This window comes from Euwallacea fornicatus, chromosome 8 (genome assembly GCF_040115645.1).
Source record: "Euwallacea fornicatus isolate EFF26 chromosome 8, ASM4011564v1, whole genome shotgun sequence".
Classification (NCBI taxonomy): domain Eukaryota; kingdom Metazoa; phylum Arthropoda; class Insecta; order Coleoptera; family Curculionidae; genus Euwallacea; species Euwallacea fornicatus.
The window spans coordinates 3,450,006-3,470,225 of NC_089548.1; the positions used below are offsets into that span (position 1 = coordinate 3,450,006).

At 35.1% G+C, this 20,220-nt stretch overlaps 2 protein-coding genes across 2 annotated transcripts; both read right to left on the reverse strand.

Annotated features, from left to right (window-relative positions):
• Nucleotides 1-1,784: 1,784 nt before the first annotated feature.
• LOC136340784 (fibrillin-1-like) lies at nucleotides 1,785-16,927 on the reverse strand. The gene is made up of 28 exons (XM_066285126.1): nucleotides 16,714-16,927; nucleotides 11,894-12,145; nucleotides 11,695-11,835; nucleotides 11,475-11,642; nucleotides 11,178-11,420; nucleotides 10,888-11,129; nucleotides 10,688-10,835; nucleotides 10,522-10,632; nucleotides 9,661-9,882; nucleotides 9,238-9,417; nucleotides 9,045-9,180; nucleotides 8,509-8,718; nucleotides 8,174-8,428; nucleotides 7,870-8,123; nucleotides 7,461-7,793; nucleotides 6,791-7,092; nucleotides 6,614-6,737; nucleotides 6,407-6,554; nucleotides 5,889-6,076; nucleotides 5,643-5,834; nucleotides 5,032-5,277; nucleotides 4,713-4,982; nucleotides 4,364-4,576; nucleotides 3,976-4,108; nucleotides 3,288-3,558; nucleotides 2,865-2,967; nucleotides 2,674-2,801; nucleotides 1,785-2,211 (listed from the first exon to the last, which is right to left on the reverse strand). The coding sequence occupies exons 1-28, from the start codon at nucleotides 16,775-16,777 to the stop codon at nucleotides 1,894-1,896; spliced, it is 5,595 nt and encodes a 1,864-aa protein (XP_066141223.1). The 5' UTR covers nucleotides 16,778-16,927; the 3' UTR covers nucleotides 1,785-1,893.
• Nucleotides 16,928-18,138: 1,211 nt separating this feature from the next.
• On the reverse strand, nucleotides 18,139-20,104 carry LOC136340741 (V-type proton ATPase subunit D-like). The gene is made up of 5 exons (XM_066285047.1): nucleotides 19,934-20,104; nucleotides 19,649-19,766; nucleotides 19,445-19,592; nucleotides 19,031-19,246; nucleotides 18,139-18,675 (listed from the first exon to the last, which is right to left on the reverse strand). The coding sequence occupies exons 1-5, from the start codon at nucleotides 19,972-19,974 to the stop codon at nucleotides 18,452-18,454; spliced, it is 747 nt and encodes a 248-aa protein (XP_066141144.1). The 5' UTR covers nucleotides 19,975-20,104; the 3' UTR covers nucleotides 18,139-18,451.
• Nucleotides 20,105-20,220: the final 116 nt, after the last annotated feature.

The window sequence follows — 20,220 nt, forward strand, 5'->3', positions numbered from 1 at the left end:
AAGAAGCAAAAATTCAAACTTTTAATATTTTTAGAATATGAACTTATTTTTTTTTTAAGAAAAACAGTTTCAATTTTAGTTTTGAATTACCTTTCATTTAATAAATTGCAATGGAGATATTTCCATTTGAAAGTAAAAAGTTAGTAGGGCTACCTGGATAGGGGTCGAAAATTTGAACATCAAAAACAATGTATTAAATATATATTTTTTTTAAATATTAGAGTTATGAAAGTTAAAAACGTGATGCAATATTTTTACGTGGTGTATATTTTCCAAGAACTCAAAACTCTGCAGTTTCCTCTTCTCTTGTATCATTTTTTAAAACTAAATTTAACGGAGAAAAAGGAATGTTCTACGTGTATCTATTGAAGGAATAGTCAAGATTTTATAGCGCAATTTACGTTTTTTTTAGCCAAATATTTATATTTATTCTATTAGATATCCCCACATTCAGGCATTTAGGCAGATGCGCCACTACACTTTTTTCAACCCTGATTCACCGCGCCCCAAAAATTAGTTTCACAATGACAACCGCAACGCGTGACACCCTCGGCCTCACTTCAACATTCAATCCCGTCTGCAAACAAAAAACACTCAATGGGGAAGCACTTGCAATTTGTCATATAATCCTCTCTTCACGCTTTGGTGTTTGACAAGTAATTTAATCGAGCCTTAAGCACGTCAATCGAATTGCAACCCTTGGAAATGGGACGGCACGTGGGGTCAATTATGAATCCATTTGATAGAGTTTAAGCACTTCGGTTTTTTGAGAATTATTCATCAAGATGATCGAACATGGTCATAAAATGCAAATTTCTTATTTCGTTTTAAACCACCAAATTTTTGGTTTTGAACGCAAAAGGAGGAGGAATTTTTAAATATATTTAGGACAAAGTTTGGACCAAAAATTTAAACGAAAAATGACAGCGTTTTATTGTTAAAGTTTCCCCCCGCAGGTAAACTCCCTCAATGGCTATAATTTCACTTAGAAAAAACATCAGTCGAGCAGCATCCCCTTCGCTATTGTTTCTAGCAACCTTTGCCCCTCCACAATCACCCCCTGTTATTATATCTCACCCCCTGAGAGAACGTTTGAGAGAAACATATGTAGCAACTAAACACCCCCTCGGCGATACATTGATGCATCATGGGGGCTGAAAGTGCAACTGCATTAAAGGCCCATTATTGATTCAATAGACTGCTAATTTAACACAATGAGCGGGGCGATAATGTGTGATAATTCGATTTTATTAAGATGTAATATCTGTCGCCATATCAGTGTATTGTTAGTTTTATGGTTACACGCAACGATATTTAGATGTCGTGTTCTTTCCTCCTTATTGGTGCTCTAAAGGAATTCTAAAGGATTCATTAAACTTCGAAAAAGTAGTCTAAAGTGAAATCTTCATATTTTATAAAATTGGAACAAATCTCAATAAAAAGTCTCGGAAATGTGAAGGAACCCGAATTGCCCCAGTCACGAACTTTCAGAAATTTTGAAAAAGCTCAAATTCACAAAAATGAGCTAAGAACGAACTTGAGCAGGATTTTTTTATGTTTTTCAAATGATTCGAGATATCTCGCGAATTTATGCTGCAACGCCTAAAATTCCAAATTTCTAAAATAAAAAAAAAAAAATTATTTTTGATTCTGATATATCAAACTTTTGCAACAGCAGAAAGACGCGTTCGGACGCAGACGAAGACAAAAACAAACGAATATGTAATGACGAAACAGTTTTGAAAATAAGATTTAATTACATGCAAATTTTTTTATAAACTTTTCATACAAGTGTAAATAGAAATAATTAGTTAAATTGCACAAATTAATTAAATTTATAAACTCAAAAATATACTTAATCAACATATTTAAGTACCAAATTTATCTCTTATTTCACCTGAAATATTCCTTGCTATTTCGATTGCGAAGGTAATTTTGATGATGGCGTCCTCCATATAAGAGCTTTGAATTTATATTATGATTTTCGTTGGGGTATGCCGAAAACAATGTTGGTATTGTTGGTAATGTTGGCAATGTTGGAATATGAGGTATAGGATCGAAAATCCGAGGAATAGGGGCCATATTTCTAAAATAATATGGTCTCCTTGTTGCTTCATGAGGAATTATCCTGGGAGGTTCGTAGCGCTGGGGCTGTTTCACCTTGATGTTTTTCCAAATGCATCCTGGTTCTGGCTCTCGTATTGCCAAATTCTGCGAAGAACAGTGAACCATTTAAAATAACAACTATATAAATTAGATAGTATGCATAGTTCATATAAAAAAGAATACTTACCCAGTGGTAGGTACCATGAGTATGGATTGCAGCCATACCACTGGTGGAAATTGATTGTTACACGTTAAGGGAGAAGGAAATTGAGGATAGAAAACTTCAAAATATGATAGATAATTAAAGAAATTAAGCAAAAGATGAGATTAGGTTGTGAAATGTGAGGATCTGCATCTGTTTAAGCTCTCACTTCTTTAAACAGTCCAGAGACTCTCACCAACGGTGGAAGGAAACGGGAGAGTTCAATGAATCTTCTATTCCAAGGAAAATCAGGTCAAGATGAAAGCAATAAATTCGCATTGTTTCTCTTAAGATCAACTCAAGCAATATACTTACTGGTAATTAACCACAAACGTTTTGTTTTCCTTCCTTTGTTAAAGTCTTACCTCATATTGCGCGCCACTAGGGCAAACCAATAAAGCCTTGTAATAAATTCCCCTTTCACTGATTTTTCTGTGCTTTGAGGTGCTATCAAAGGCTTGAAGAGTGTTTAAATTTCCATGTTCAGCATTTTCTAAAGCAAAAATACACGATATATTTTACGCAGTAAAATACAGTTATCAGCACAATTCCATACTTTTCACATCTACTATAAACTGGCAGGTAGCCCTATTTCCAGACTTATCCATAGCTATGTAGTTGATATGATGCAAGCCCACGGAGAATTCCGTACCTGGTGCCTGAATTCAGATATTATCAAAATAAGAGATATTTTTTCAGTACCTGAATGCGAAATAAAACAAGTATGATGGCCACGTGCATACACGTACATTTCACACTCATACGTGTGCGCAAAGTAATTTTTTTTCATACGCACATCATAAGAGCGGATTTTCCCAAATTATCGTGGGAAATGCGAGTGGCAAATCACTATTCAAACTCGTAATTAAAGTAGCTTTTGCCGATCGAAAGATGCCATCTTCCTCACCTTGTATAATTTTACTATAACTCCAAAGTCAACATAATTATTTACAGAAAATAAATAAACCAAAAAACCTACCCTAGATTTTACCACTCTAACAACCTCTACATTGTCAAGGAATTGCGGTTCTGTCCAATAAACGATCTGACTGAACTGTCCCCGCCCCAAAATCCGTTCGATATTTTCGGGACACCCTGTAACTTGCGGGCTTTCCTTGTCCTCCACATTAATGGTCAATTTACACGACGTTGTAGCATTAAAGTGCAGAGCTGTAAAAGTGACCTCGGTGGTACCAGCAGAGAGAATGGTATGTAACCGTTTTCCCCAAGGTGGTTGCGACGCAACATACCTGGAAAAAAAGATAAATGTACTGATAATGTTATCTGGAAAGTTAAATATCCATGGAAATAGTTTTTTTACTCAAGCTAAAACAGGTTGCTTTCGTGCAGGTCAAAAATTTAATAAAGTGCTTCAGGAAACACTGCTCAAGTCAATATAAGTTCTTGCATAAATTAAACGGGGTCAATCCATATTCAATAAATTTCACTCAAATGGCTTCAGTTAGGTCAATTTGGGGTACTTTAATAAAATCAGTTCAGAATATACAGAGTAAATATTATTTAGATTCTTTAGTTGGAATAGTTTGCACATAGTTTTGTTTTAAGTTTATTTTTGGAAAATGTATGTTAGTTATTTCCTGAAAGTTCTCTGAAACTGCCGGAGCATAACAATGCGGAAGTTATTTTTAGGGATAGTTTTAACATACCTATGAAAATCTACGTTTGTGTCTGGTTGTGGAAAGTAAACTGGCATACTTCGTTGTCCAGGAGGCAGGACGAAATTGAGTTGTCCCCTATTTGGACATCGTATATAAATTTCTTTCAATTCCTCAACTGCATCTGCAAAATATTCCCAATCTATATATTATTGGATTTGTTGTTCAAAATTATCTGAAATTTTCAAAAAGTTAAAAACATCTCGAAATTGCGATGCAGAAGTTACATCCGGAAAATAATTTAGGGAACCAAAAGCTACGAATTTGTAATATATTTTAGTATATATTTTTTTCTTCAATGCTTATTACAGTGAAACACCCGACATTTAGAGCAGAACGGGTGGTGAATAAAATTCCCTTAGTGAATTAATAAAAATACCTCTTATGCAGAAATGCTGCAAAATATCCGGTGTAACGTGAACGGACCATGATAGGTCGTTGAGGCATCGAACAGTGGGGAATTGCTGCGATTTCCTGTATCCAGGTTTGCAATATATGTCGCACGATCTCCCGGGATATGTCTTGCCTGTGTTACATGTTCCGGGTAAGAACCGCCCCCCTTCGAAACTGGGCAATTTTGGACATGTTGCGGCTAAAGGGAAGAACATCAAAATAAATAGATGCAAAAACGTGTATTTATCATATTATTAAAATTGGGCGACATTTAGGGTTCAGATTTTCATTCTTGGAACCTCTAATCTAACCATCCATATTCGGGAAAAGCTTACTAATGCACTCAGCTTCCGAATTATCCCACTCCCCATCATCTTTGCACATTCGTTGTGGTCGACCCCGCAGCTTAAATCCCTCGTTACACCATACATTGCAAGAAGTTCCACTGGGCAGCGTAAGCCGATAGTCAATGCGATGACCTGGACAGCGAACCTCCCCATTCATGACCACTTTCGGAATGAGACACTGATGCACCTCCCCTCTCTTACAGGACTTCTTATCTCGTTGAAGGGTGTAGCCCTCCGGACAGTCGCACCTAAAACTCCCTGTAGGAAAAATGATCTATATATATTCTTTAATATTGTTTGTTTTTACCTTTATAGTTTTTGCAGTAAACCTCGCAACCACCATTGTTGATTGCGCACTCATCTACATCTTCGCAAATTCGTTTGTTGCTCTTCAATTTGAAGCCCGCGGGGCAAGTGCATTCATAGGATCCAGGAGTGTTTGTGCACCCATGAGAGCATCCACCTCTATTTAGCCTACATTCGTTAATTTCTTTGCATACTTGTTTGTTGGGTCGTAGAGCGTAGCCTGTAGGGCAGCTACACACTGCTCGACCTAAAAATGTATTCAAAAAGCGACTTCTGTTGCCTCCAAAATACGGATGCAGTAATCTACAGTAATGGTCGTCTGAATAGACACGAAAGTTCATTTGCTAGAAGATCTTATTTTCGAAATCTGAGCGACTTTCGTGTCCTTAAAGTTGATGTCGTGGACCTTAATCTACTACAGAGCTTTTCGCATGGGCTTCCGCCTATTGTTCTATTAATTCTTCTTAATGAAGTGCCATTAATTTTGAATTATCTCACCAAATCAGTTGAAACAAAAATAAAATCTCTTTCGCTAAATTAAATTTTTTTTCTAAAATATCGGGACACCTCGTATATGGCGTTACGCCATTCGAATTACACCCTCTCGGTTACCTTCAATATCTGAGCATATGTGCGAACAGCCCCCATTGTGCTTTTCGCACGGGCCTTCATCTAAGCAACGTTTTCCGAACAATTTATATCCTGGGGGACACAAACACTGCACCTCGCCGTGGTCATTATGGCAACCATGAGAGCATCCTCCATTGTCAATGGTACATGGGTTAAGCTTGAAACACGTTCTGTCTGCAAAAATTCCCAAAATTCTATTGGGAATTGGAGCGGTTGATTCAAAGTTACCTATAAGCTCATAATCGGGTGGACACCGACATATTGCCAGACCATTGATAGCCGTGCAGGCATGGGAGCAACCCCCGTTTTTTTCCAAACAGGGATTGATTAATGAACATTCTTTTCCTTTTAATTGATAGCCCTCGGAACATAAGCATGTTAGATTTCCGTTTTCGAATTCGCACTCATGAGAGCAGCTACAAAATCATGGTACTACATTGTACCGCAAAATTAACGCATATTTTTTATTTTTATGTATTTTCGTTTTTATCACATTAGAGAAAAGATTTTATGTTTACGAAAGAAGGATTACTGCGATTTTCAGTAAATTTAACTTAACGGAATCAATAATATTAAAAGTTTTATGAGCAATAATTTTAAATCACTAGTGCACTTTATAAATATTTTCAAAAGCAAATTGTTCAGTTTAAAAAATGATGCGTTAATTTTGGGATGCAGTATAGTAGTACTATAGATGCTCGATATAGAAAATTTTAACCTTTATTGCATATGCGTATGGTACCTACCCCCCGTTGTTAATTAGACATGGATTAACTGGGACGCACTTATTGCCATTTACAAGATTGTGATGATCTGGACAATAACACTGAACCACTCCAGATTCCATTTTGCAATAATGAGAACAACCACCGTTTTTGTTCGAACACCGGTCTTCTGTAAACATTCGAAAGAAGTTATAACGTAATATGGGGTTATAAGGGAGTATTCTACACCTGAAATGCAAGTTGTATTATCCGCATCCAACACATACGCCTCTGGACAGGAGCACTTGGGATCTCCCTGTACATCCTCGCAATAGTCCGAGCAACCTCCATTTTCAAAATCACAAACATTTTTCTAATAACGAACAATTGTGTTAAGTGCACTTTTTCATGTAACTTCCATCTTACTTTTTTGCAGGAAGTTTTTCCTACAATGTCATATCCCTCAGGACAAGAACAAACTACAGATTGACTACTGAAATCGCATAAGTGACTACATCCTCCGTTATTTTTTAAGCACATATCCTCTAAAATGCAACTCTTGGTGTTGTTCAAGAAATAATTCTCTGGACAACTGCACAAGACCTCCCCATTATCGTCCGAAAAACATTTGTGCGAACATCCTCCGTTGCCAAAAGTACAGGGATCGATTCGGTAGCAGGTTTTTCCTTCTAATTTGTATTTTTCCGGACATTTGCAAAACATATTGCCTGAAAAATACATAATTGAAGTTTGAAACATAAACTTGTGTCTAAATATGGGAATCATGAAAGGGTGCGTGAATTAGGCTCAGAACCCTAAAGTGCAGGGTCGGGAGAAACAACGTGGGAACACGTGCTTGCCCGCTATAATTTAACTGTGAGTTCCAAGTGCTTCTCAAATAAACCACTTTAAATACGGGTCTTGACGAAAATTTTAAAGAGCTAAAAACGAAGTTTCCGGGTGATATGTGAGAACACGACTTTGGAAAAGAACAAAAGAAGTGTCCCCAATTTTTAACAACTATCCGAGGTACCTAGGGGTCCTCCATAGTTGTTTTTTCTTAATTTTGCTAATTTTTCTTTAAAAAAAACCTCACCATTTTCAAAAACGCACTGATGTGAGCATCCTCCATTATCAAGAAGACACGGATTCCTTTCAATACAATATGTATCGTTGTGCACATTATGTGTTTCTGGACAGGAACAGATCACTTTATGGTTTTCAAATGTGCACAAATGGGAACAACCTCCATTGTTAACTTCACAAGGGTTGTGCTCGATACACTGTAAGTTGTTCACCAACGTGTGCATCTCTGGGCAAGTGCAATGGACTTCGTGGTCGATGAATTCGCAAAAGTGGGAGCAGTTGCCGTTGTTATTGAGGCATTGGTTTATTTCGAAACAATGTGTAGTGTTTTCCAGAGAATAACCTGGAATTCAGAGAGAATGGGAAAATTATCAACGTTTGGACCGCCGGCGATCGTCTTGCTCTAAATGTCTGTTTACCTTCTGGACATCTACAATCAGCTCTTTCATCAATGTTAACACATACGTGAGAGCATCCACCATTGTTCGCCAAACAAGGATCAACTTTGATGCAATTTTTGCCCTCTAGGATTTGCCCCTCTGGGCACTTGCAAGTAGCCACCCCATCTGCATTTATTACACACTTATGTGAACATCCTCCGTTGTTCTCTAAGCATAGATCATTTATTAGGCAGGTTCTGTTGTCTGGAGAAAGGTGATAGTTGTCCTTGCACCTACATTTAGAACTTTAAATTAATCGGAACAAATTTGAAGTTCTACTCACTTGCAAGTGAATGATCCTGACAAATTCTCACATAGCTGACTGCAGTTTCCGTTGTATATGGAACACTCGTCGATATCCACGCAAGCAATGTCACCAGATAGAAAATAGCCTGCTTTACAGCTACACTCGTAGCTGCCTTCGTAGTTAATGCAAAGCTGTTCGCATTCACTGAGATTCAATTTCTTATCGCACTCATCGATATCAAAACATTTATTTTCAACGGAGTCATATTGAAAACCTTCTTCGCAAAGGCACCTGAAATGCTCATGTTCAGAGTCTATAAAATTGGCAAACACTCGACAAGTTTGGGAAACTCAGGCGACAGTTCAACTAACTTGAAACTTCCTGGAGTATTTTCGCAAGTTTCTGGACACGTGCTTGATTCCGCACACTCATCTATATCAACACAGTGTTGCGCGTCCTTCTCTAGCCTAAATCCTGATGGACACATACATCGAAACGATCCAACTACATTATCACATTGATGTGAACAGGTATTTTCAATGAGACATTCGTCTACGTCTTCGCAAGTTCTCTGATCGGTCCTAAAAAAGGGTAATAATTCAGTGCGTCCGTCTCTGGAGCTAAGTCATGCGGATCTCGGTAACTGTTAGAGATACAATGTCGGTTAAAATAGGGCAACGTTGCGCAATTGAATATTAAAGAAGGTGCCGTTTCAAAATTTGAAAAATTCCGACGAAAGAACTAAAATTTTGGAAAAATACTTTTATTTTTTAGACCTCGCATCGTTATGATTGCCGAGATCGCTATGCTTGGACTCCAGAAGCGGACTCCTTGGGTATGATTAAGAACGTTTCATGTTCTAAAATAAGTGTTAATTAGCAACAATTAAGTAACAATTTTATTGTACCCTAAAACAAAACCTAGGGGACACGTGCACTGGAACACGCCATCTATCTTGGTACTTGTATGAGAACAAGATAAATTGGCGCATGATGTACTGTTTTGCAGTATCAACCCTTCAGGACATTGACACTCGTAACTTCCTAAAACATGATAATCAACCTTTTTCCTAAATAAAGCAAAATTAATGCATGATTTACCAGGAACATTTAGACAGATGTGCGAGCATGGGTTGTTCAAACATTCATCAATATCTTCACAGTGAGTTCTGTTTCTTGGAGATAGTTTTAATCCATCTGGACACTGACACTCATAACCACCAATGATGTTTTCACATGAATGCGAGCAAGTATTTTGCCCAGTTTCACATTCGTTTATATCTAAAAATTATTTTGTTCATATCGTAAAACGTTTTTCTTTTTCGTCCGACGGATCTTTCAGATGACGCTAAATGCGATAATGAAGTAGAAAAAAGGCATACTACCACTAGTAAATCAAGTGGATATTTTTGCCTAATAGAGCTTGTTAAACTCTTAATATTGTGATAGTGGTTAAAACCACTGACAGGGATAATGGTTAAAACCCCTATCGCTAATCGCTATTAAATCTTCTTGTAATCTTACCAACGCATTCGTTTTCCTCTAAAACAAATCCGCTTCCACAAACTTTCACACGCGAACCGTCATTATCCGGTATCACATTTTCTTGCGTCTCCTCCTCCTCCTTCAAACCTCCCTCATCCCCATCCTCCCCATCCTCTCCCTCCATCACCTCCTCCCCCTCCCCTTCGTCATATTCTTCCTTATACTCTTCTATTTCTAAGTTAGGATTTGATGTTGTTAGGTCTGCGATTTTTAATGTGGTGCTTGAAACTTGAACGTTTTCACCTAGTTATTATTCAGGAAACATTATATAGTGAAGCAAAATGAAAAACATACATATTTCATAAGGTAATATTTCGGTATTCGACTGTATTGATATTCATTGTTTGTTTCAAACCTTATAAGGAGCAAGTTCATTGGGAGAACCTTTAAAGTCTTTTTCACTTAATTACTGTTTAGTCGGCAATTTTTGCACTGAAATTTTAGAGAGAGTTCCAGAAGGGAAGAAGAAACCTTCAAAGCTGTGAAGAATTCTGCGTATTTTTAATACCCTTTGAGCTGATGGTTCAAGGGGCTAGATAGCAATGGAGTTACAAAAAGGACGACGAAGATAGCGTTCACCCTTCCAAGTACTTTTTAAGAAATGAACGAAAGCTTTTGAATTACCAACTTCAATAATAATCACTAGATACTATCACAACAATACTTTAATGGACGTAGTTGGATTCTCTAATTGTGTTTTGCTTCTTCAATTTCAATCTCTGGGAAGTCTTTCTTTTCCCGGTTTCAGGATTCAGGGAATTAGATTTTTTGGTCATTAGTAAAATTATCGATTCAGATGTGTGGGTTAAAGTAGTGTGATTTGTGAAATATTTTTGCTACCTGGTTTATCCAAGTCGTCAATGTCATCTACTGCCACGGAGACGGGTTTTCTTGTTGGGCTTTCCTTGTATGCTTTTGTGGTAGTGTCTTCCCTGTTTAGACCTTTTACTACTGTATAAAACAAATTATTTAAAAGATTCGAATGTCGAACTTTAGTTGTCCTTACCTTCCGACGCAATTGTAGACAAAGTTGGACTTTGAATTGTAGTTGTAGATGTCAGCGATTCCTTAGGAAATACTCTTTCAACGCTCGGTGTTTCTTCAATCACCATATCTTTATCGGTTTGACTGGATTCCGTAGAAACATCAACTTTCTAACATATGTAACAAAATTACCAACGAGTGCGATTCGTTAATATATCAAACCTTTGCAACCGCCTTCCTATTCTCATCATACTCTTCTTCGTAATCGTCATAATCCTCTTCATATTCACTATTTTCCTCATTAATTATTTCATTTTCTTTAGGTTCTTTTCCCACATTGATATCTTTCTCCTCCTTTGCACCAAATTCTTTAGGGACCATCTCCTGAACATCTACGTTCTCAGTATGTTTAATTGTACTCGCAGAGTTTTCAGTAGTGGAAGAAAGCTCAGGTTTTTTAGTAGCTGTAATTTAATCATTACATTTTTAATCACTAATTCGATGATGCTTACTTGATGATAGTTCTATAGACTCCTTTGTTGCGGCCGCGGAATCGTCTTCCTCGTCATATTCCTCGTCATATTCTTCATATTCTTCTACCTCACCATTCTCTTTCTCTTCCAGTTTATTATCAATTTCTTGGGACGTTATCGAGGTAGATGCTGCAGACAAATTTTCTGGTGTTGTAGCTTCAATCATCAAAGTTGTTGTTTCGGTCTTGTCTTTGCGGTCGTAATCCTCGTATTCTTCACCATCTAAAATCCATAATATACAAGAGTTCTAAGGTATCCTGTATAACTCGTCATTACCTTCATAATCCTCATCTTCATATTGATCATAACTATTTTCGTTATTTTCACTTGGTTCATCGGATTGAAATTCTTCAGTGCCACTAGTGCAGTAGTAAGAACCAATCAGGTTTACACACCCCTGGGGGCAGGACTGCTTGGTTTTCATGGATAAACATTCATTGATATCTGAAGCGATTGAGATTTGGTAACGGTATTTAGGGCTGGCTGATTGGTTTACCTATGCATTTCCCGTTTTTAACCAATCGGAATCCTTTGAAGCACTTGCAAGTAGCTTCTCCTTTTGTAACAATACAGGAATGCTGACAATTAATATTAACTTCTGAGCATTTGTCTGTTTCTTTTTTGAGAATTTCTGTTTCTAAGGTATGAACGTAGCAATGAAGTTTGCAAATGTATATTGTATTCTCTTTACTTACCTGGTTTCTCACATTTGGGCTTTACCCCTATCCATTTATGCTTACTGCAATATAATTTCATATTTGGTAGGGAAGTATGATGGTGGTTGCATTTATATTCAGCTACCAAGTACGACAGAGTTTTGGAATGCTTCTCATGCTTAAGCCTGACAAATATCGCGTCAGAAATATCAGGAGGAGAAACATTTTTACATGACAAATCCAGATTTTTCAAATCGTTGCGGTGAGGCTTTGCTAACGAATTCTCAGCACCTGTGATGAGACGAAAAAATCGACGCTTGACTAATTTCCTTTTTGATTCCTCGTAATATGCTTCTAATACCGTTTTATCTAAGTTCGACAGATGGTCATTGTATTAAAGAAAATTTTAACTATCGACTCATGTTTTTGTATTGCGTAGGTTAAATGTGCCATGAATCAAATAAATTTATGACTACAGATTCCTCTTCGGAATAAAGCTAATGCGGGAACCCACACAGAACAGTATCAATAATTTTTATTCTGTAAATATTATCAAAATCGATTTCACAGATTTGGTATAACTGTCCGTTTCCAGCCGTAATTTGGTCATTATCGACTTTTTAATACTTAGGCTCGTTAGAGCGAAGCCGCTAAATTAAGACCTAACTACGGTGATTTATGGGCGAGCTTGTAAATCAGCACAAAAAATAAATCTACTGTGCAGCTTTAAATTGTCAATCGTCACCCTGTTAACTTTTTCAAAGTATAAAAGCAGCATCAAATAGGACAGAAAATAATATTTTTCGACGTTTATTCATTTTTTTAAATGTTGCCTACGTCATCAGTACCGCAAAATAGCCGAATTAAAAAAAGTTCAACCATAGGTCAAGTGGCATCTCAAATTAAAGGTCTTTGAAATGTACATTCAATGCTAAAATGCGATTAAAAATCTCTCGATTAGTTTTTGAAAAAACAACATATATAAATTTGATAAAAAAACGTAATAGGAACTCAGTTAAATGGTATGAAAACATTTAAAAAAATTACTTGTTGATAAAAACTTGATTTGTTTTCAATTTTATGTTGATAAACAGTTTTTAATTAAAAAAAAAATGAAAATATGAGTAGAAATAAGTAAAGACTGAGCACAAAATCAAAAACGAGTATATTTCGGAAAAGCAACGAAACTACTTAAAAACATCCTCAAAATATCCTCACTACAGTGTGACCCATTTGTTTTGGGGTCAGTCTGTACAAAGTTTATTGATTGTGCGATTTAGCCCGGATTTTTTTTTAATTATAGAGCTTGATAAACTGCACATTTTCATCAAAAATGGCCTGGTTGATATACAATTCAAGGCCTACTATGACAGTTTCTAGGAGCAAAATTTCAATTAATCATATTAGCGACTTTTTTAGAAAAAATCTGTGCACGCCATTGGATTGACTACCCCTCAAAACGGGCTTATACGCAATTTTAATGAAAAATTTTGGGCAATAACGATTTTGTAGTTAAAACTGCACCCTCAGTAGTTATTTATTTTCAGAAATTTATAGTGGGCTATGGAGAACAATTGAAGTGTTTAACTGTCAAACAAACGAAGTCTACATTGATATTAGAACTTATTTGTACTTAACAGAAATTAAATTATTAATCATGTTAATTATGGAAAATTTAAGTGTAAGAGAAAAAACAGAAATTGTTCGTCTTGTTGGCGACAACGTGCGCTCGGCAGCAGAACCTGAGGCAAAATTCAACATCAGATATCCCGATAAACCGGTAAGTCGAAGAACTGTGCAGCGCATAAATCATATTTTCGATAAAACTTCCATAAAAATTTCATAAAAAATATAATAATAGCAGATTTTAGAGAATTTATCTATTATGAATTACTCATTTGACTTTGATGTGATTGAAGCAATATATTGGAATTGAAGCATGTATTAGCATAGCACGTATGTGTATATGGGTTGCTATCGCTATAATAATTCTTAGAGTTGATACGCTGGAGAAGAATGCTCATAACAGTAATCATAATGTTTTAATAATTTGCTGACCTACACTTTATTTTTATTACCAACCATATGTAAGCATTCTATTATTGTTAATTTCAAAACCAAATGCACACCTACATGTTTTCGTCTTCATACAGATGTGCGAATATTTCATTGTGGTGTAACGATCTTGCATGAGGAGCTTCTATCATTTTATTGGTAAATTACTAATCGATGTATGCAGGGTCCGTCACTTCAGGACGCAATTTCTTATGATGTTTGAAGAAGTGAGTTCCTATGAGCATGTAGCTCGAAACGTTTAATATCCGAGATACATAGGGTTGAAATTAACATAAGATACCGAGTGTCTCTAAACAGAGGTGGGTAAGTCGAACCACATATTTTACAACATGACGAAAACCTCAATTAAAAATACACATATTGAAAGGCGCCTCATTTTTGATATACAGAATACAAAAAGTTAGTTCTGGAAATGGTTTTTTTACACTTTTCTGGATCATTCGGTCTAAGCAGAAGCATTCGAATAATCGATTTCTGTTTTATTATTAAAAGTAAGTATAATATTGAATTAGGATAATCAGATACATAATGATATTCATCACTTCTCTCGCATATTTTCTCATGCTAAATTTTGATCGATAAAGGCACGCGTTCATAAGTTCCAAGCTAAAAAGCGCACCAATTTCGCCATCGGAAAATTATTATCTGAACATACTGAGCAATTTATTTCGTATGGACAGTCAAAAAGAAAATTAGCAAAGCAAAAACCATCACATTCCACATATTGAAAAGACCAACTGCCTTATTTTCCGACATAATTTTGGAACATCAGTAGAGATTTTAGTACCTAATTTTAGATCTCTAAATTACGTTGCACAGTTGTTTTATAGTTCCGTGAGGAAAAGCAGCCGTCATTAATTTCGTATTTTAATGATAGTTCTAAGTGGAATTAACAGGCGATACGTTAAACACGATTTTAGTATTGTTCACATTAACTCAAGCATTGTTTGAAATGTCCTAAACATTTTTTACTTAGTTTTTGAAGAGCATTCGTTGCCCTCCTGATTACCTCATTTCTTTCTTTAATACCAGGTGCAGTATTGGTATTTCGCAAAAGTAGTGCATTCCAAATGTTCAATTTTATTTTATATAGTTCATTTTTATACCAAGCTCTTAAACAATAGTCTAATGGTGTAAGTTTTAGAAACTTAGGAGGCCAATTAACAGGACCACTCCGACCAACTCAACGCTCTAGAAACCTTCCGTTCAAGTCTTGCCTAACCATTACAAAAATCATAAACAAACACCATATTTGCATATTCTAATTTTGTATAAATGGTTGGTATTTTGTAAGACTTTAGTTGAAGTGGCATATAAACGTGCTATCAGTATCACGAATGACAAAATTTCATTTTTATCGAAAATAGAGCGTTAATTAGAAACAAATTATTTTCACTACAACTCGAAAGCAATTAAAAATCGGATAGTAATATGTATTTAAATTTTTTACATTAATTTTTCACGGATAATACGCTGCTAAAGTTCGGCCCCAACGTCCCGACTCACCCTGCATACGGGGTGTTAAAAGTTTAAATCGTAATTCTTTTTTGCCATTATTCTGAAAAAAATTAGGTTAGACACTTGAAAATTTGTAAAGTTATAATTTATTGAATATTTATGTGTTCCAGAAAACGAAAATACACTTAGCTGTTTCGTTTTTAATTTCTTGTATGATAAAATTTAAACATAAAGTTTGTTAAATAAATGTTTCTCAAAAACGCATCGAGATCGAAATAAAACAAAAATAGATAATTAAAGGAAAAATAATTACTTTCTCAGATTTTGAATCAAATTCTATATTAGACATATCGGGTGAAAAGTTATTAACTGTGAGTTCTGTCAAATTAACTGTAAGTGGCGTCTTTTATTAACAATGCAGAAATTCCAATATACATCTTATTCGTCATCTCAAAAAAAATATAATTTTACGAATTTTTAAATATCCTAGATATTTTCAGAATATCGGAAAAAATTAATTAAAATTATGACTTTCAACATCCTGTATATATTCTAAACTATCAACTTTCGGTTAAAACGTATTTTCTCCAATAGTCATCATTTGACGTGTAGTGTCTCCAGTTTTCGAATATCTCATTGTTAATGAATCACCCTGTATTTGTCACGCTAGGATTTCGTAACCCAAAATAAAGGTAGGTAGTAAGATATAAGGTAAATAAAGATCCTTTCTAGAAATTCACCTGCGGCCCGTATAATTTTGTTTGCCCATAACGCGCTCCTTACTGTTTTCGTAATGAACTATACGCGCAGAACTTAATTTTTTTATTCGTATAACTCAGGTTCCCAAATGTCAGGGACTCATCAGGGAAATTCAATTTCCGAGAGGAACTAAGCTACTGAAGAGTTTGTGAACAGCGCATTGAATAAACAATTTTTGGGTCCATGTCCCCGGCAAATTAATTACAACCTGGTTGACTTACAATAAAAGCGACTTCTTCTTAAAGTTTCGCTATCACCTGAAAATTCGCTCCAAACACTACCACATCTAGTAAGATTGATACAACCAAATGACCTGACGACGAAAACCATAAGACTTCACGAACGTATTACAAGAGTCTTGTTTAATATGTCCATACTTAGAAGATATATTTCTTGGATCCAAGTTGATTTTGGGAATTCTATCGCAGAAGATTCTCCAAGTATCGGTAGTCTGCTTCTATGTTATCTAATAAATGGTTGTTTGCAAACCATGAAGCGCACTCGATAAAAGGCATATTTAGAGCCTTTGTGGCACTTAATGTGATAATAATTCCTTTTGTACTTACAGAGGAGAATTATCCAAAAAAACACGAGTGTCTTCTTTCCAGTAAAAAGATGAACAAATTGCATTTCAAATCAGGTATACCCGACCGCACCACGGACAGAAGATATGTGCGTCTATCTATTTAAATCCACCGCACTCGCCGCCGGACGAACAAGAGCGCAAAAGATGAAACAAAATTAATTTTATAATAATCTTAGAATGCGTAGTGGGCCGATGACTTTAAGCAAGAAAACAGAGACATCAAATAGCACTGAGATTCGTTTGCCTTCGACACCATGAGTTATATCGAGAAAAAACACCCACGCCAATATTCCTTCCTATTCCTATTGTCACCAGCATTTTATGGCGATTTTAGTTTTCTCTTATTATTAATGATTTCCCCGTTTTCATAGTCTTAACATAGTTTAAAAAGTGTTAATACAAGGAAACGCTCCTTTGACTACCCCTAATCCTACGATGGGAACTACGACACATGGAAGTCAACAGTGTCCTATCAACCCTCCGTCTAACGAGTCTTCCACCTCGTTCGCCACTTACGATCACTTTACAATACACTATTAAAAGCATAATTATCGCCTAGTTTATAGTGTTGAAAATCTATGTGAAATCGTCTCATCCTCCCTATAATTTTATGGTGTGAAGCAAAACATTTTCAAAAAATATGTTCTGATATTCAATCAGCGATACAGGGTAAAATTGAAAAGGATTCGGATTTATTTAGTTTCGCGAAGTCTGCTTCAGGAGCAGGGTTCTTAAATTTGCGACCGCCAACTTAATAATTTTTTGCTTATCTTTCTGTTGCAGAAAGCTCATTGTGTCAAATGCCTGCGGAAAGTAGATTTTTTGAATTCGACTCAATACTTCTCTATTCGATTTCAAAGCTCCAGTTGCGTACAAAAAAAATTTCCTCCCTTTCCTCGCTACTAGTAGATAAGGATTTCAGCAAAGAAAATGCGTTTTTCAAACTTGTATTATAATTATATTTCATAAAGAACATATTTTTCACAAAACTAAAATTTTGTATAAAGAGGACATGCTTGTAAAACAAGACAAATACACCCTTAATTTAGAATATTGAGATACAATATAATATACATTTGCAGAAACTCTCAACGGTTGGAATCAGTTGAAAAACAGTAATAAAGTTATTTATCTTAAACGAAGCCTACGAAAAGTTAATACCTACATACATATTATCTTTTGGACCACAACGTAGTTGGATCAATACTGAAAATTAGAAAATGAGTATAACGATCTATACAGGGTCGCTTTTACTATGAAACCGGGAAATCTGTTTAATTTTAATTCGTTTTTTTTACCATTTTTTATAAAAACTTTAATTTATAAACTTTTCCTTAAGGAAGTAGACAGAAACAGTCAAACGACTTTTATTTTAAACGTTTTTTTCTAGCTACCTTAACTTAGAAAATGTTCTATCATTTTTAGACATAAAGACGACCCTATATATTGTATAAAGTTTTAGAGGTCTTATGATCGATTTCAATGTTTTGTTTATAATAATTTATAACTTTACTAAAATATTTAATTACCCCACTTTTCATTTTATGTCTAGAACTAAAACCTAGTGCATACACTTACCTCAATACCTACTTCTTTTTACAACTCTCAATTTCATAAATCTTGAAGATTGAAAGCTAAACAAACGATATGAAATTTTTAAAAAGAAATTATGATATCTTTATTTTCAAATGTATTTCGGTAAATGAGTTATTAGAACTTTAAAATAAGATGTCTTCATCCCCTTCATCCAAAATGTTGGCTGGTTGTTGTTGCTGAGCCAAGAGTCCACGGGCCTTAAGTTCTGCCTGAATTTTCTCTTTTTGTGCTTTAATAATTTTTTTCTTGTCTTGAATTTTCTTCAAACGGTAGAATTCTTCTCTTTCAACCTCATCCAATTCAGAAATAATGTATTGCAGAGTATTTTCTATTTTCGGAATAATTACTAGAAACAGAAAATATAAATTAAATTAAACTCTTATAAACAGAAATTTTAAGAAAAACTCCTAAAGAAGCTTCTCAAATCTCAACTGATAACAACTTAAACACAATTGACCATGGAAATATTAAATTTTCTTTACTTAAATGAGTATATTAAATCCTGTCAGGAAGTTACAAAAGATTCATTGAAATATACAAGGTGACTAAAAAAGTGGGTGCAACACATCAAAAGCAAAAAATATCACAAATATGGTTAATATCTTCAAAATACAATTGATGTGGATACTTATATTTCTAGTTTTTCATGTGAAAAAGAGTATTTTAATTTAGCTCAAAAAATTTAAATGTAACTAACTTACCATGTTCAATGGCATTTACTCTTCTATTTGTGATTTTAATTACTTCATCCAGGGTCACAAATGAAGTTTGCAAAGAAGCTAACTCAACCAATAGTTTAACTGCGTTCTGATAGTTCTTCTTCAACTTGGCCAATTGTTGCCCACCCCTGGCTAACCCTGCCAATTCATATGTGTCTGTACCATCTTGGTATGATTCAAAAACTGGCAATGTAACACCTAAAAGTCAAATCAACTGTTTTAGTACATTGAGTTACTAATAATAAATCTCATTAATTTTGTAAATTTGATTTTGACCTTTTTCAAATATTTTCTTGACATATATAAAAAAAGATATATAGAAGAAAATAAACGTGGGAAGGTTGCCCAGATCCTTTTTGCCTAAATAAGTGCCTTTTTGAGTAAATAAGAATTTACCAGCCACATTGTCTTTCTTTGTTCTGATCTTAATTTGAGCCTTGGTGACATTTTGCAACACAACCTGATTAAAGTCTCCAGTGGTGAACTTTGCTTCTGCCAGTGAAAAAGCTGCTTCTTTCATAACTTCACCCATCAAGGTTTTGGTCTGCAAAAAATTTATTCTTGCAGAGATTTTTAAGATATTTGAAGAAATGTCTGTACCTCAATAATTTTGCTAAGAATCATACGGAATCGCATTTGCAAGGCGTCAGCTTTCTTTTTTAATAAGCTGTGTCCAGTTTGTGCTCCTTTCAGTCGCATTTTCATTAACATTTGTGCGCTGAAATATAAGAATTAACATTTTTTTAGAAATAGGCACGCCATGAATATTCTGTGTGTGTAAATTTTCATTAAAATAGAGTCTACATGAAGTGATTTTAACAAGAATTAAGTAGCAAAAGTGGTTCTACAATTCATTTTAGTGTCGAAATATAAAAGTATACTTACCCCCGAGAGGGAAAAATAGGCAACCTGTCACTTGCAGACATTCCGACTTCTTTTTATAAATATTTTATAGGGCGAAATTCGTACAAAGGGCTTTTGTAAGAAAAACTTTAAATTTCTAGAAAATTATAAATTATCCACCCTTCCAAATATTCACGGGACTAGTCAGCTGACTCAAATGACAGTCAATATATATCAACTGACTCTGACGTCTTTTTTGCGCATGCTTTGTAATGTTAATGTCATTTAAATTTAAACTTAATGGTGATTTCGAATTCCGTTCGTTAAAG

Bases quoted from the DNA above. Each gene is read 5' to 3' on its own strand.
- LOC136340784 (XM_066285126.1), bottom strand. From the start codon at position 16,777: ATGCAATTTGTTCATCTTTTTACTGGAAAGAAGACACTCGTGTTTTTT. The intron at 12,146-16,713 runs GTAAGTACAAAA...GTCTCATCACAG, and splicing joins TTTTTGGATAATTCTCCTCT to GTGCTGAGAATTCGTTAGCA. The intron at 6,555-6,613 runs GTGTAGAATACT...GAATGTTTACAG, and splicing joins TAATACAACTTGCATTTCAG to AAGACCGGTGTTCGAACAAA.
- LOC136340741 (XM_066285047.1), bottom strand. From the start codon at position 19,974: ATGTCTGCAAGTGACAGGTTGCCTATTTTTCCCTCTCGGGG. The intron at 19,767-19,933 runs GTAAGTATACTT...CTTATATTTCAG, and splicing joins CCTATTTTTCCCTCTCGGGG to CGCACAAATGTTAATGAAAA. The intron at 18,676-19,030 runs GTAAGTTAGTTA...TTCTGTTTCTAG, and splicing joins AGTAAATGCCATTGAACATG to TAATTATTCCGAAAATAGAA.